We start from the raw sequence: 16,770 nt of genomic DNA on the forward strand, positions 1-16,770 counted from the left end.
TTAGCTTGCTCGCGGGATCTAACAGCCCTTTTCCCAGCATCTGACAGAACCCTTGAAGCCCCGCCCCCTTCCTCCAGGCCTGGATTGGCCAAATAACCTTGAGTCAGCCCCTGATTGGCCTTTTCACTCATACCGCTCAAAATGAGAAAGTAAAGCCGCTTAAGAAGGCTTCTGAAGCACTTATCTTAACAAGTGCCTAGGGGAAGGAAGGCTCAAGGAAGGGTAAAGATGAGCAGATGAGTGCGCCCTAAAAAGAGGTCTGCAAGGGCCAAGCTAGAAAGGGCAGATCAAAGACAAAGGAAAGGAAAGAATACAATAAGAAAAGAAATTCATTGTTTATTAATGTATCTGTGTAAAACTTAAAAACATCTGATTTTTTTTTCTGTCAAAAGAAACACCACCAAAACGGGAGGAGCTCCGTCCATGTTCTGCTGGTCATCTTCCAACAGTCATACAAACCCTTCTGGATGCAGGGAGTACAGGGACTGCTAATCAGAGTCTGAGAGCACAATGATCTCCTCGGGATCGCACTGTGTGGCCACACTCGTCTGCAGACAAATCAGGGGAGAAGAAAGGGTGAGCCAGGCATGGTGGCCCATGCCTTTTTAGCACTCAGGAGGCAGAGGCAGACTGGTATCTGAGTTTGGGGCCAGCCTGGTCTACATACAGAGTTCTAGAACTGTCAGGGCTACATAGAGAGGCCCTGTCTCCAAAACAAACAAGATGGAAGGAAGGCTGGGAGATGGCTCAGCCACTAAGCACACTGCTGCTTTACAGCAGACCTGTGTGTTGTCTCCAGAACTCACATGGTGGCTTACTGCCTGCCCTCTCTGTAACTCCAGACCTAGAGGCTCAGACACCCTCTTTTGGCCTCCATGGCCATGAGCCACAAATGTAGCACACAGATGTACATGCCAACAAAGTACTTATTTACATCAAATCAGTTTGTTTCACTCGGCCTCACTATATAACCTTGACTGTCCTGGAGCTCACAGTGTAGACTAGACTGGCCTTGCAGTCAGAGATCAGTGTGCCTCCGCCTCCTGGGTGCGGGGGTTAAAGGAATAAGCCACTATGCTGGGCTAAATAAATCTAAACATACAGTCAGTCTTTGAGACTTTGTGGGTTCTTTTTCCTCCTCTTTATCTGCACCCATCACTAGATAGAAAAGAAGGAAGAATAGAGAGAGGGGAGAAATAGGGAACTCTGAATCTAATTTGATTCTTCTTGAGCAAGACTACCAACAAACCACAACCACGACCACTCAGCTCTGAGTTTTTATAAAGAAACCAAAATTCCAAAATTGTCACTACACATGCATGCATGTGCGAATGTGGATGGGGAAAAAGAGTAGCAGGTGCAATACACCCAGAGAGAACCAGTGAGAATGACCAGCCAGGAGAAACTCCACCCCAGCTTACCTTATAAACACAGGGCCGGGGAGACTGAGCCTGGGACATCTGGAGTGTCAGGGATGGAGAAGGGCTGCACAGGGAACTGGTCACCAGTTCATGGCTGGAAGAGTCCACCCTTGTGGAGGAATCAGCAACAGGAGCCGCAGAGGCCAAGGGGGGAGACGGGACAGGTAGGATGCTTGTCTTCTGCCCACTGTCCTGCTGTGCCGTCTCCTTTTTTATATAGCTAAGGACAGAAGAGAAATGACAGAGAGGGCCTGAGGCCGCAGGGAGACCCAGGACATCAGGTTCCCTTCAGAGAGTCCTGCCTCCTTCCTCACCCAGTGTTACCTGTTTTCTAAGGGTCCAGATTCCAGTTGCTTCTTTTCCTTCCGCAATCTCTTGCTTGGTGGACTGCCATCTAGCCACGTCTGATAAGAAACACACCCATTGAAAGATGTAGAGGTAACTACAGCTGCCCCATTTTCCAAGATGGTGGGGAGGGAATCTTCTGACTTTTTTCTGGAAGAGGAAATGTTCCTTTCCTTGGGGTAAGGGGTGTTATCCTTAGGCAAAGCTTCAATCTCTAGCTCAGAGAGCTGGGGCACAGGACTCGCTTCCCCCAGGAGCGGCTCTTGGAGCTGTTCTCCACTGCTTTCAGCATCGGTGCTGAGAGGGTCCGGGGATGCTCCTGGCGGGGATGCTGGTGTCCCTGTCAGTCCTCTCTCTTGCTGCTCCTCTGGGGATCTGAGCCCTTCTGTGGGCTCTGAGTTCCTTCTTCGGAAAATGTGCGAAGGGGGTGTGGGACTCTTATCTCCTTCATTATCTGGAAAAGAAAAGGGGGTGGAGTGAGGAACAGCTTGAGGGGCTGTGCAAAGGATGGAGAAGGAAGGAAAGGATCAACAAGGAACTCATGTCTGGCAGAGCCAAACTCCCCACAGAAGTGTTCCGTTTACACATATACCTCCTCCTTCCTCTTCTTCATCACCCCCTTGATCTTCCTGCAACTGTTCTAAATCCTCATCTTCAGTGACCTCTTCCTCCTCATCATCCTCTTCCTCCTCATCATCCTCTTCCTCCTCATCATCCTCTTCCTCCTCATCATCCTCTTCCTCCTCGTCATCATCATCATCAGTCTCAGCCTTGGAGGTAGTAGGGCACTCCTGGGATGCCATGCCGCTAGGACCCTAGGGAAGAAGGAGTCTCTCTTAAGGAATCCCTTGCCCCAGAGGTTTCTGGTAGTACGAGGACTTGACTCTGGGTCATAGTGCTAGGTAAGCACGTCACCAGTGTTCTTTCCCTGCTTCCATAAGCGACTCCAGGAGTCACCCTGGATCCCTGCTGGCAATCCAGGGTGAAGACAAGCTTTCTGACAGGTGTTAGCCCTCCCATACCTCACCAGAATCCGAGGAGGCTTTGGGGAGGTCTTTAGACTGGGAAGCGGCGCCTGAGAGCCGGGCCCGCCTCTTCTGCCTGTCCCCCTCCTCACTCTTGTCTTGCATCATTGCATACTTGGAGATGACTTCATCCAGCCGGTTCATGGCCAAGGTTCGATTTTCCCGAAGGCGGCGAGCCAAGGTCGGATCCGAGAGTGCGGGGTCAATGCCTATGTGGGAAAACAGGGTCAGAGCACCTAGTCCCAATCTGAGAAGGGACTAGAGATGCTTCCATTCCTAAGGAGGCATCTCAGGAGCTTCCTACCTGGCCGGTAGTCATCAGTGAGGTGGCATCCGAAGTTATAGATGAGATCCAGATGTCGCCGCTCCTGTAACCTGACACCCACATCCCGGAAGGCATCCTGAGCCAGGAGCTGAAGCTGCTGTCTGGAAAGGCCCAGACTGTGCCGGGTCGCCGCCTTCTCCACTGCCCTCAGCACGTCTCCGTAGTCGGGGAAGGTGTCCAGCCCCGGCTTGTTGATGAGACGCTCAACGCGCCTGTTGACCTCCGGATATCGGGTGCCTCGGTAAGGGATTCGCTGCTCTATGACCCTCCCAGTCAGCGAAGAGCAGTCTTTCAATTCACACAAGCGCCCAAAGAGACGGATCAGTTTCCTCTTCAAGCGGGCCTCCTGCAAATATGACGAGTCTGGATCATCCAGTTCTGAGAGATCCAGCTCCTTTTCCTGCAGCCGCCGTATCTCTGCCACATACAGGGCCAACAGTTGCTCTAAGCGCTGGATCTGCCTCCTGGAACCACGAGTCCTTGAGGCCTCAGAGGCAGTGGTCTCAGTGTTTGTAAGGTCAGAGGGGGGGTCTGTGGGAAGGTTATCCCCACAGGATTCACTGGCCGCTGAGGCTGCGGGAGCTAATTGCAACTTCTTCTTGACCGAATGAGCTTTAAGGACAGTGCACAGCTCATTGATGTAGACATAGAGCTTAGCAGGCCGGCTCCGAGACCGAGACAGAACCCGGGACAGGATGTTGCAGAACTCTGCAGAGGCCAGAAAGGCAGACTGGGCACGCTGCTGCAGTTTGTGGAGGAACGAAACCACCTCAGGGTGGTCCGATGTCTGCATCTTACACAGTTCAAGGAACTAAATGGTTCAAGGGAGGGGAGGGAAAACAAAACCACGACAAAAACCGCTGGCATCAGTGAGGAAGCTAGAACATCAGCCAATCAAACACCCCTTTCCCTGGAATCTCCCCAATCGCATCATAGTGGTTCACACCTATTTTTTTTTTTTCAATATTTATTCTACATATGAGTACACTGTCAGTCTTCAGACACACCAGAGAGGGCATCGGATCCCATCACAGATGGTCATGTGCCACCATGTGGTTGCTGGGAACTGAACTCAGGACCTCTGGAAGAGCAGTCAGTGTTCTTAACCACCAAGCCAGCCATCTCTCCAGCCCAAGGTCACATCTTTAATCCCAGCTGTCAGGAGGCAGAGGCAGGTAGAACTCTGTGAGTTCCAAGGCCAGCCTCATCTAGACGGTTCCAAGCAACCAGCGCCACAAATGGAGACCCTTATCTCAAAAGCAAGGGGAGCCGGCCCTAAAGCTTACCTCTTCAAACAGCTTCTCATTCTCCAACTTGTAGCACTTCCTGCTACCTGAGTTACTGCTCCCTCCATCCCCACGAGGGTCAGAAGAACCAGAGGCTTCTTCTGGTCCTGGTGAGACAGGGTTGGAGGGTAGGTTGGAGGGCCCTGGCTCAGCAGATGCTTCATCCTCCTCATCATCATCAAGCACAATGATGCTGTCATCAGTGGCCATGGGAGATCAAATCCCCCTGAGGGAGAAAGTATTTGAAAGGTCAGAATTCTGGAAGGGAGCCTCGAAAGAGCCCCTCCTGCTTAGTCCTCACCCTGTCAGATACCTCGGGGTTCCAAACAGCTTAATCCTTCCCAAACTGCAACTATCAGTTTCAAGCAGTTCTGGGGGAAAACCTACCGACCATCTTAAATCCTCACCCTAGACTCCAACCCTCCGGTCAATTTCCTGTCTTTCAGTTGCGTTTCTTTCCCTACTCTCTGTTAGCTGTTAAGTTTCCTTCTTACTCCCAATCCTCAGTGGGGTCCATATCCCACACTGCTCTCCGAGTTTTTCTGTCTACAGAAAACAGCACCCTGTCGATGCCACCTTATGGGTTTGCCCAGCTCTCGCCCTCAGACACGACAGTCCTCTCCGAGTTCTTCCTAACTCCCACTTCTTAGACTCCGAGGTTAAAAGGTTTCCCTCTCACAGAGCCTGGTGTCCTCTCCGCTCTTACAGACATCTCCATGTTCCACCTTCCACAAACCAGGACTTTAGACTGGAGATTTTTCATCTCCAGTCCCCTCCCTCTCACCGCACCCTGGTTCCCCCCATTCTCTATGACTTGTAACCGACAGCGTGCCCACCACCCGGCATTCCTAATGTCCAGCCCCAGGCTAGAACAGTCTCCAGCCTCAGCTTCCCGCCAAGTAACCATCTCTGCGTTCAGCCCTAGGCCGCCACACTCCTCTTCAGGGCTAGCAAGGTACCACACGAGCTCGCCCCTCAGACTCGGCAGCCAGGCCGACAGTCTTTCGCCTTCACCACTCCTGCGCCGCCACCCCCGCTCCGCGAACGACCTGGCCCCCACCTCAGAAACGGTCTCTCGAGGATCCCCCTCAGCGCGGGTCACAAATCCTCACAAAGTTCCTTCCGCCTTCCTATCCCCCACCCCCACCTCAGGCCCTACAACAGACCGGAAGACTCAGAGTTTCCGCCTGAAGCATCTGAGGGCGGCCATATTGCTGTACGAGACCCAGCACACTTGGAACCGGAAATGACGCTTGGTCCGCCCACCTAGGCCGCCGCTCTAGATGAGCGAACGCTCAGGGGGCGGGGCTTGGGACCAGGTAGATGGGGCGCGCCATGTTGCCGTACGTCACCGACCAACCGGCTTGGCCAGGTGTGGAGCTCTTTGCACCAGGAGCTTGCCCAAACCCCTCGGCCGGTCAGAAACTTCCTGCCTCTGACCTGCCCCCACCCCACGCCATCGGGTGGACGGTGGAGAAGACCCATTTTTCCATCCTAGGAGGGGCAGGAACCCCAAGCAGGTACCTGAGGGGCTGATGTCTTTTAAGATTGTGCAGGGTTCCAGGGAAGGAAATAAAGGATTTTCCTGCCTACGCTTGCCCTTCCCTTCGAGAGGCGGCGTGCACCTGGAGGCTGCCCAGCGTCGGCCTCCTGAGTCAGGTGCACGCGCTTGCGTGTACACACACACACACACACACACACACACACACACACACACACTGACACACGAATACAAATGAGCACAGCATGCTGCTCGAGTAAGGTATTGTTGTTATTGCTGTCGGAGACTGGATGCTCAACCTGCGCCACAGACGTAATGACCGGGCCCCCTGGTGGGGATGGTGGCCCTGTTTCACCGAGGGTCGTCCTCGGCGACAATACAAAGGCAGTGCTTCCGGGCGGGGTTTTGCAGGGCGCGGGATAACCTGGCGCGGGCTTGGTGAGAAGCCGTGCAAGCTGCCGCTTGGGAGCGCTGGGAAACGAAATGAGGCTCATAAAATCCCGCTGGGTGTCTCCTCCAGGATAGCTGCGGAAAACAGAAAGGGAGGGGAAGCGCTGTGATGCCCGCCAGGCCCAGGGTGGGGAGGCGAGGTCCTCAGGTGTGCTGATGAAGCCTGATCAGCCTACACCCTTCGCGCGCGGATTCCGCATCTCCGTCGCCTCCCTTCCTCAGGTGGTGGGCATCTCGCCAGTTTGCCGGACCAGGAAAGAAGCCCAGCTGCTCTCAGATCACCCGAACTTCAAACTTAAACCCACCTCCTCGCTTCCAGTCCGGTCTTCTAGGCTTACACGTTTCAATGTGGGGAGGGGGGGCTCTCCAATGTCCAATGGCTAACCGCACTCTAGAGGTAATGGATTTAATTTGTCCTTGGGTTTCTCAAAACGGGTTTCCGTGAATGAATGCCTGAAGTGAGGGTTCCGGTTCTTTTCACAATTACTTATATTCCGTTTTATGTGCGTGTCAGTTTTAAGTCTCTGCACGACCTGAGCGCAGGTGCCTGCCGAGCCTTTTAAGAACACTTGTTGCTCTACCAGGTTCAACTCCCAGCACCTCCCTAGTGTGACTCACAACCGTCTTGTAACCCTAGTTCCAGGAAATCCAATAGGCTTGTGCATGGTGAACCTACATGCATACAGGCAAGTCACCCATACACATAATAAAGCAAAATAAATATGTTTTAAAAGTTAATCATAAAAGCAGACAGAAAGCTGAGGGAGCATGGAAGAATGGAGGTGGGGTGGAAGAAAGTTAGGTGAGAAGAATTCTGTGAAATGCTGTCTGGACAAGGCCGGCTTATGGCACTGACTCAGAGAAGCCAAGGTTACCTGCTCCAGGTAAAGAGCTATCAAGGAAGGAGGCTCAGGAGGATCCCCACCCATCTCTGAAGAGCTACTAGCAAATAATTGTTGTTGGGGGAGTCTTTTTTTGACACTGGTAAATCCAGTTGAGCTCGTGCAAAAAATCCTAATTAAAGTGAGTCACAAAACAAAGACAGGGAAGTAGAATCAACTTGGGGGTGGGGGGATTTCCCTAAGAGTTAAAGGGGGATTCGAGAGAGAAATGAAGGTTAAAAATGACCAGAATCCATTACGTACAATGAATAAAAATAAACATGTTTTACACTGTTTGACCCATTCTGTTCCTGCAACAATCGAAACAGCTCAAAGTGGCTTTACGTATCCGGGTGTTTGCCAACAGGCATGCCTATGCCACTCGTGTACCTGATGCCCATGAAAATCAAAAGAGGGTGACTGACCCCAGGGTCTGCAGTTATGAGGAGTATTCGGAACTGGGGATAGGGAGGCCCTGACCTGGAGCAGGGCTGGGAGTCTCAGGAAGGAGGGTGCTAGTGTGGTGGCTTTGAAGTGTATACCGGACACTGGTGAATAGGGACTGAAGGCGTGGGTTCCAATATGCTGAGAGGCCCCCTAGGCACAGGTCCACACAGACAGACACATGTCCATACAGACAGACACAGGTCCATGTTGGAAGCTGTTTGTGCCTCACCGATAGATGGTGCCGGCTTCCTGCCTATGTTTCAGCAAACAGAGCTGTTGTCCAGCCCGAGGGATGTAGTGCGCATATACCACACACGTCACAGCCCGCTCTCGGGGCATGCTAATGAGATACTGGAGGGCGCACTAATCAGGAAGCTGCAAGAGTCTCCTTGGCATATTTAAGCAGTGCACTTTTCTTCCTCAGGTTCCTCTGCTCAAGAGTACTGTACAATAAAGGTTGTTCGCAGAAAAATCCTGTTGCCGCTCGTTAGGCGTGCAACAAGTGGTGCTAAAAATCCCGGGAAGCCTTAACATCACTGGTGCCAAGGGGAACCTTCAGTCCGCTGAAGTGGATTCAGAACTGCGAAAAGGTAAATTAAATAAGTAAGCTCCGAGAGGCATGTCCCTCTTTGGATTTTATGGAGCACCAAGAGAGCGTGCCAAAAACGGAGGCATGTCCCTCCTTGGATTCTCTCCGGCAGTAGAAGGGTTATTGCTTGCATTCGTGGTGACCATTGTGATAGTATCGCTGTGGAAGTTAGTTAGATCATGTTTGCGGGATCAGAAATGCGAGGCCATGATTAAGGCAGGACAGAAAGTTATCACGCAGCACCAAGAAGGCATGTCAGAAACAGAGCAGAATAAAATTGGGAGCGCACAAGGAACAAAAATTAAAACAGGTAGGCTCCGAGAAGCATGTCCGGAGCATGTCAGAAACGGAGCAGAATACAAAATGAAAGTGAAAGAAAACCGAACGCTGGCAGACGAGTTAGAGGATGAACTGTTTGAGTCTGAAGAGGAAGATTTAGAGGAGGAGGCAGCGGAATATGAGGCAGAGCGATGGTATCATCGGGGTGGAGGACTCCTGTAGCGAGACCAAAAGCTCTTAAAGCAGCCGCTGCGGTGGCCTCTACTCCTCCGCTTTATCCAGAGAGGAAGTGCGAGTTCTCCTTCTGTTCACCGGAGACACGCCATGCCATCTGGCAAATGTTTCCTGTGTTCGAGGATGATAACAGTGTCTGTAGCTATCACCCCCTCGAGTATGAGCAAGTTAAAGAGTTGGCAGAGTCAGTCCGAGCTTATGGAGTCACCGCTAATTATACCATGTTCCAGATAGAGAGGTTAACTACAATAGCCATGACCCCTGCTGATTGGCAGTTTGTTACCAAAGCTTGTCTCCCAAGTATGGGACAATACATTGAGTGGAAAGCCTTGTGGCATGACGCTTGTCAGACCCAGGCTTTTGCCAATGCAGCCGCTGGACAGCCAGCTTGGAATTTTGAAATGTTGACAGGACAGGGACAGTGGGCAGTTAACCAAACAACCTACCCCGTGGAAGTCTATGGCCAGATAGCGCTTTGTGCCGTGAAGGCATGGAAAGCGCACACTAATAAGGGAAAAGTGTCAGGAAATCTAACAAAAGTTATTCAGAGTCCAAGTGAACCCTTCTCAGACTTTGTGGCCCGCATGATGGAAGCAGCGGGCAAAATATTCGGAGACCAAGAACAGGATATGCCCTTGATAGAGCAACTGGTCTTTAAACAATGCACTAAGGAATGTCGTAATGCCATTATCCCCTGGAAGGTAAAGGATTACAAGCCTGGATTAAAGCCTGTAGAGAGATTGGAGGACCTTTAACTAATGCAGGCTTAGCTGCCGCCATACTACTGGGGCGGCGGCGGCCTGGTCCTCCTAGGAGGAATGTCACTTGTTTTCAGTGTGGGAAGCCTGGTCATATGAAGAGAGAGTGTAGAAGTCAGAGCTCTAGATTCAACCCTAAGAGTATTCCTGACCTGTGTCCTAAGTGTAAGAAAGGGAAGCATTGGGCTAATGAATGTAGATCAGTAAAAGATATCACTGGGAGGCCCCTAGAAGCATCAAAAAATGTACAGCGGGGCCCCCATCCTCAGGGCCCTTAAATATATGGGGCAACCAGCTCCCCAGTAGTCTGGGAGCAGGAGAACCCCCACGGAGAGCCACTCTGGGTTCCGCGGGATTGGACCTCCGTGCCACCACCAGAATTGTCCTGACCCCACAAATGGGAGTTCAGCCTATCCCTTCTGACTTTCATGGACCATTACCCGCTAATACAATAGGGCTGCTTTTAGGATGCTCATCTGCCACCCTTAAAGGTTTGGTAGTACACCCTGGAGTGATTGATCAGGATTATAAAGGCCAACTAAAGATCATGTGCTCCTCCCCAAGTTTGCTTCCCATCTCCCCAATTCGGATCGGATTGCTCAATTGCTCATCCTCCCCAATTGTCCTGCCCAATTTGCATCAAACAGGGTGAGAAGGGAGAACAAAGGCTTCAGTTCTTCAGGAACTAACTTAGCATATCTATTAGTAGATTTGAATACTCGACCAACCTTGAATTTGGAGATTGAAGGAAACCTTTTGAAGGACTTTTGGACACAGGGTCAGACAAAAGCATCATCTCTACTAGGTGGTGGCCTGCTAAGTGGCCAGTTATTCAATCTTCCCACTCATTACGAGGCCTTGGCTATGAAGCCAGTCCTGCTATCAGCTCTAAATCATTAAAATGGAAAGCCCCTGAGGGACAGAAAGGGACTTTTACACCATATGTCCTTCCACTACCTGTTAATCTATGGGGAAGAGACATTTTAACAGAACTAGGTCTTAAACTTATGAACAATTACTCCCTGCCTGCACAGGGGATGATGACTGATATGGGGTATATCCCCAGAAGAGGCATCGGCAAACATCATCAAGGTCCTACAGACCCCATACAGCCCACCATAAAATCTGATCGAAGTGGTTTGGGTATTTCTTAGGGGCCGTTGAGGGGACTATGCCCATACCATGGCTTACAGAGGAGGCAGTGTGGGTTCCTCAATGGCCTCTTTCCTCTGAAAAATTAGAGGCTGCCCACAAATTGGTAAGAGAGCAATTACAGTTAGGAGCCTTCTAGCTCCCCTTAAAATACTCCAATTTTTGTCATAAAAAAGAAATCAAGCAAATGGAGACTCTTACATGACCTCAGAGCTGTTAATACACAAATGCAACTGTTTGGGTCTGTCCAACACAGTCTCCCGCTTCTGTCAGCATTACCCAAGCTGTGGGAGATAATTATTGTAGATATTAAAGACTTTTTTTTCTGTCCCGTTACATCCCAGAGATAAAGAGAGGTTTGCCTTTACTCTGCCTGCCATAAACCATGTAGAACCTGATAAAAGATACCAATGGAAAGTTCTCCCACAAGGAATGGCAAACAGTCCTACTATGTGCCAGCTGTATGTACAACAAGCTTTAACCCCTATTAGAAGGCAATACTCGTCATTGTCCATTTTTCATTATATTGATGACGTTCTTTTATGTGGCCCTAATGTTCAAGACTTAGAAGTAGCCTTTCATGATTTAGTTAAGTCCTTACAGCACTTTGGGTTAACGATAGCTTCAGAGAAAGTTCAGCAATCACAGGTGGGAAGGTTCTTAGGAGCCGTCATTCACCCAGAATTTGTTGTACCTCAAAAAATAGAAATCAGAAGAGATCATTTACAGACATTAAATGATTTCCAAAAGCTCCTAGGGGACATTAATTGGCTAAGGCCTTTCCTAAAGATTTCTACTGCTGAACTAAAACCCTTGTTTGATATTCTTGAAGGAGATCCACAGTTAACATCCCCACGGTGTCTGACCCCAGAGGCTGTTGCAGCCTTACAAAAGGTAGAAAAAGCCTTGACTAAAGCTCAGCTAGTCAGAATACACCCAGGTGAACCTTTTGAACTATGTCTCTTACAGACTGAGAAGTTGCCTACTGCAGTATTATGGCAAAAAGGTCCTTTGCTGTGGATTCATCCACAGGCTTCCCCGGCCAAAATTATTGAATGGTATCCCTCGGCCATAGCCAAACTTGCCTTGCGAGGATTAAAGGCTGCGGTTACTCATTTTGGTACCTATCCAGAAAAAAATAGTTATTCCATATACTGCAGAACAGTTACAGACTTTGGCTGCAGTTGATGATGATTGGGCCATACTTGTATGTGCCTTTTCTGGGACGTTTGACAATCATTACCCTAAAAACCCAATTTTGACCTTTGCACGCTGCCAGCCTCTCGTGTTTCCCCGTGTGACAAGCGCAGTCCCTCTTACAAAAGGTGACATAGTATATACTGATGGCTCTAAAACAGGGCTAGGCGCATATGTGCATGAAGGCAAAGTAGTAACCAAACAATTTGCCCAAAATTCCCCTCAATTGGTTGAATGTCAAACTGTTCTAGAAGTTTTACGTGCTTTCCTTGGTCCTGTTAATATACTCTCAGACTCCTCTTAGTTAGTAGTTAATGCAGTTAATTCCCTGGAGGTAGCTGGTCTAATTAAAACTGGGAGCCCAGTTGCTTCCATATTTATGCAAATTCAGCAGGACGTTCTCCTTGCTACACCACGCACATTCGTGCCTACTAGGCCTACCCGGCCCGATGTCACAAGGTAATATTTTAGCAGATCTTGCCACCTGAGCTACTGCATTTGCAGTCCTGACCCCTGTGGAGGCCGCCACCCGGTTCCACTCTCTGTTTCATGTGACAGCTGAAACCTTACGTAGGCGTTTCTCCATCACCAGAAAAGACGCCAGAGACATAGTTTTCCGCTGTGGGAACTGCAGCGTCTTTGCCACCACCCCACATGTAGGGGTAAACCCATGAAGCATTCAGCCTCTCCAAATATGGCAAATGGATGTTCCCTCCTTCAAAAAATTAAAATATGTACATGTGTCCATTGACACCTGTTCAGGAGTCATTTTTGCTTCTCCTTTATCAGGAGAAAAGGCTTCTCATGTTATTACTCATTGTCTTGAAGTGTGGAGTGCATGGGCATACGTAAAGTGTTAAAAACAGACATTGGTCCTGCCTATACTTCAGCAAAATTCAAGCAATTTTGCCATCACATGGGAGTTTCACTCCTGACAGGATTGCCTTATAATCCTCAGGGTCAAGGCATCATTGAACATGCTCATCGCACCCTAAAGGTTTATTTAAACAAATAAAAAGGGGGAATTGGAGAGGTGCCCCCTATACCCAAAATGGCCATTTCTACTATACTTCTTACCTTAAATTTTTTTAATTTGGATGCTCATGGCCATTCAGCTGCTGAGCGCCATGGACAATGGCCTGTGCCACCTAAAGAGTTAGTGAAATGGAAAGATGTCCTCACTGGTGATTGGAAAGGCCTGGATCCTATTTTAATACGATCCAGGGGAGCTATTTGTGTGTTTCCACAGGGAGAAGAAAGCCCAATTTGGATCCCAGAACGTCTAACACGTCAAATGCTACCAGAACAAGATGCTGTTCCACTTGCTTCTGATGAGCTTGTCCTGCATGACAATTCAAGCGGAACCTCGACGGGGGATTCTGTCGGTGTTTCCAAAACCGATACCCATTCGCCTTAATGCAAAACTATTTCCTCGTTTGTTTGGCACCAATAAAACCTTTGATGTACCGTACTTGCTCTTAGACACTGAGATAGCAGGGTTAGGGGAAAATAGAACTTTTGCCTTATCAGGTAGTTTTTGGCATGCTTTTATGCGGAGGTACTGTGTTTCTGCTCTAGATGGTGTGCAAACTCCGTACTCAACAACAATGTGACAAAGTGGTCATAGTGCAAGCTCTTGCTGCACTTGAAATGGGCACCTCTCCCTCTGTTTGGCTTAGTAAAAGTGATGGGTCTGTGTCTGGATAGCCCCTGCACCCTGAGCCTTTGAGGCATTGCACCAGGAATGGGTGTCCTACACATAGGCAGCCTTTGCACCCTGCAGGGCTCATTCCCATTGCACGCAGGAAGGTGCCTTACCCAAAATTATTGCTGATCATGGTCTTGAACCCTAAAGGTCCAACAAGAGCCTGATGGTTGATCGGCCATGTTTTATTTAAGAAAAAAAGGGGGAGATGTTGGAAGCCGTTTGTGCCTCACCAATAGATGGTGCCGGCTTCCTGCCGATGTTTCAGCAAACAGAGCTGTTGTCCAGCCCAAGGGACGTAGTGCGCATATACCACGCATAATGCTCATATACCACGAACGTCACAGCCCGCTCTCAGGGCATGCTAATGAGATACTGGAGGGCACACCAATCAGGAAGCGGCACAAGTCTCCTGGGCATATTTAAGCAGTGCACTTTTCTTCCTCGGGTTCCCCTGCTCAAGAGTACTTTACAATAAAGGTTGTTTGCAGAAAAATCCTGTTGCCGCACCTTGTTCTTGTTGGTGAGACATTAGGCGCGCGACAGGTCCACACAGAGCCTTACATCTCTTTTTCCAGAGGCAAGGGAAACAAATCCTTTCTGCAAACAGAAACCTGTTTCACACATTCCTGGGGGAATTCTGGCCTTTATCTGCCAGGGTCCCTTCTATAGTTTGAGGTGGGCCAAGACTCATTTCTGGACATATGCACAGCCTAAGACCTAACAAGTCCCAGCTGTGTTGCTCCGGGATAGCTACTCAAAGAGACCTGAGTCAGAGCCCCGCAGAGACATTTGGTGTATCCACATTTATCGCTTAGCACTCACAATAACCAAAAGAATGGGAGCAGCCAACCTGCCCATAAAACAGACAAAAAGACAAAATGTGGGATGGACATACAGTGGAGTCTTAAAGCCAGGAGGAAGACTTGAACCATGATATTTGCAGGAAAACAAAAGGAAATGAAATCCATTCTTAAGCAAATTAAGCTATTCAAAAGGCAAAATGGCTCCTTGTATTCTCTTTCATAGGTGGGCTCTGGAATTACATTTATATACTATATGTATATAAAGGTAGGGATGTGTTTCTGTTGCAGACCTAAGTTTGGTTCCCAGTACCCACTTCAGGTGACTTAAGGCTCCTGTAACTCTAGCCCCTGGGGACACAACACCTTCTATCTTCTGCGGGCACCTGAGCTCATGTGCCCATACCCACAAACGGACAGATAAAGATAATCTTAGGGTGCTGGCCTTAATTCTATCTTCCACCCCAATCTCTCTAACATCTATCTCCGTTCTCACCTCAGTAATAAGGACAGGTTGTCTATAAGAAGATGCTCACAGTTCCAGAGCTGCCTCTTCCCCAGGGGTCCTCAGGAGCCAGTCCCAAAACTTGGTCCATGGCAGGGGCCACAGCAGTTTGTATGCAGCCTCCAGCATCAGCAGTGTCAAGAACAGGACCAAGAAAGTGAGGAAGAGCTTGTCCAAAGCGCGCCGCAGGGGCCCCCGGGGAGGAGTGGGACCCCGGGCGAATGCTAGGAATATATCCCCCTCCTCCACGCCGCCCTCATTGTCCTCTGCCATTTTCACCCTCTGACAGCTGGCCTGCTCAGTGTGGGGATGGGAGGCCTGACTCAGCACTGCTGGGATTAAAGGGTGGTGCTAAATCTTCTGAAATCTCTGTGGGATACTAGTGGGGACCCTGTAAACTCACTTATTAAACTGAAGACAAAGGGTCCCAGCATAGTAGGGATAGCTGGTCTTTGCTACTTTGTGGGTTCTTTCTCCCACCCTTTATCCCCCTGGTTACACCCCCTAACACTAGATAGAGAAAGAAGAGACGTGAGAAAGGAATTAGGAAAATCCTTGAGTCTAGTACCTTTCCTTTTGTTTCTTCTTTGACCCGCAGCTGCTAACAAAGAGAAAACCTCCCCAAATCTCCATCACCACCCCACCACCACAGGCTCCAGCATCTATCTACCTTCTGAAAAGTTTCCATAATTCCAAATGTCACACAATCACAGAAACTGCACCTGGCAAACCCATGCTTCTGCTAGAGCAGGAGGCAGATCAGTCAGCTGGTATGGACTGGCTGAAGCAGCCCCACATCCCACATCTGGGAGTAAAATAGAAACATGTTCCTTTCTCTTTTTTCAATTTTATTTTTGTTTTATATGTATTGATATTTTACCTACTTGTCTTTCTGTGTGAGACCATCAGACCCCCTGGAACTGGAGTTCCAGGTAGTTGTGAGCTACCATGTGGGTGCTGGGAATTGAACCCATGTTCTCTGGAAAGAGCAGCCAGTGTTCTAAACTGCTGAGCCATCTCTCCAGTCCCAAAATCACACTCTTATAATATCTCTGGGTTTTTGTTTTGTTTTTTAAAAAACCAAAATTCCAGAATTCTCAGGACAGTGGAACCCACCATTAAACTTACTACTAGGGAGGCCAAGGCAGGTGAATCTCTGAATTGAAGGCCAGCCTGGTCTACATGGAGAGTTCCAGGCCAAGAATGGAGAAACAAAGAGAAGTTAACTTGAGTCATAAGTGCAACAATGTTGCACAGAGACAAACAGGATGAGGGAGGGAGGAAGGACCTGTTCAGGATCTTGGTGAGAAATGACAACATAAGTTTCAGTAGAATTGAAACTTTAGCCTAATTTTAAGTTCTGACTTCTGAGTTTTCCTTACCTCCTTCTCTTTTTCTCTCCTCTATTTTTGTTTTTTTTTGTTTTTTTTTTTTTTTTTTTTTTTGATTTTTAGAGGTAATTTTTTCCCCTATTCCAGGGTGGCCTTGAACTCGCCGCTTAGCTCAGGCTTTTGGGATGTCTCTGTGACCTTCTCAGGCTACAGAGAGACAGGCCTTGGGAAGCAAGAAGGGAGTTTGGCTCAATACAACTCCTGTAGCTGATGTCAGTCCAATCTTCTGGAGTGATTTATTTTAGATGAATTTAAGGACAGCACAATTTGCTGAAAACTGCTCCAGTGATAATTAGCTCAGTCCCTCGTTTCCAAGAAAGCATCCATAGATCTCCTCCTTCAGAACAAAGAAAGCTATATACAAACATGGAGACCCTTTGTGAAAAGTCCATAAAACTAGGTTCTACTGATTTACTGAGAAAAACAAATTTATGATAAGGGTCTGGGGGAGGATCCAAGCTCTAGAATAGTCTCTA

At 49.0% G+C, this 16,770-nt stretch overlaps 2 protein-coding genes and 1 long non-coding RNA gene across 4 annotated transcripts; 1 reads left to right on the forward strand and 2 right to left on the reverse strand.

Annotated features, from left to right (window-relative positions):
* Positions 1-347: 347 nt before the first annotated feature.
* DAXX (death domain associated protein) lies at positions 348-5,586 on the reverse strand. Its single transcript, XM_080937989.1, has 8 exons — positions 5,463-5,586; positions 4,403-4,628; positions 3,096-3,927; positions 2,789-3,000; positions 2,359-2,581; positions 1,746-2,220; positions 1,422-1,641; positions 348-548 (listed from the first exon to the last, which is right to left on the reverse strand). Exons 2-8 carry the CDS (start codon positions 4,610-4,612, stop codon positions 489-491), a joined length of 2,232 nt encoding a protein of 743 aa, XP_080794115.1. The 5' UTR covers positions 4,613-4,628; positions 5,463-5,586; the 3' UTR covers positions 348-488.
* Positions 5,587-5,734: 148 nt separating this feature from the next.
* LOC308436993 lies at positions 5,735-14,047 on the forward strand. 2 transcript variants are annotated; one of them, XR_013975547.1, is made up of 4 exons: positions 5,735-5,922; positions 6,576-6,750; positions 8,106-8,271; positions 13,140-14,047. It is a non-coding gene; the product is annotated as an uncharacterized lncRNA (long non-coding RNA). The 2 variants fall into 2 exon arrangements; XR_013975548.1 differs by lacking the exon at positions 6,576-6,750.
* Positions 14,048-14,930: 883 nt separating this feature from the next.
* Positions 14,931-15,176, reverse strand: SMIM40 (small integral membrane protein 40; the record flags this gene model as incomplete). The annotated part of the gene is made up of 1 exon (XM_080938016.1): positions 14,931-15,176. One exon carries the CDS (start codon positions 15,174-15,176, stop codon positions 14,931-14,933), a length of 246 nt encoding a protein of 81 aa, XP_080794142.1.
* Positions 15,177-16,770: the final 1,594 nt, after the last annotated feature.

Source organism: Micromys minutus (genome assembly GCF_963924665.1).
Source record: "Micromys minutus genome assembly, chromosome: 25".
NCBI classification, from domain to species: Eukaryota; Metazoa; Chordata; class Mammalia; order Rodentia; family Muridae; genus Micromys; species Micromys minutus.

Excerpts from the sequence above, each read along its gene's own strand:
- DAXX (XM_080937989.1), bottom strand. The coding sequence starts at position 4,612 with ATGGCCACTGATGACAGCATCATTGTGCTTGATGATGATGAGGAGGAT. Across the intron at positions 3,001-3,095 it reads CACTGATGACTACCGGCCAG|GCATTGACCCCGCACTCTCG; the intron begins GTAGGAAGCTCC and ends TTTCCCACATAG. Across the intron at positions 549-1,421 it reads CCCGGCCCTGTGTTTATAAG|ACGAGTGTGGCCACACAGTG; the intron begins GTAAGCTGGGGT and ends ATTTGTCTGCAG.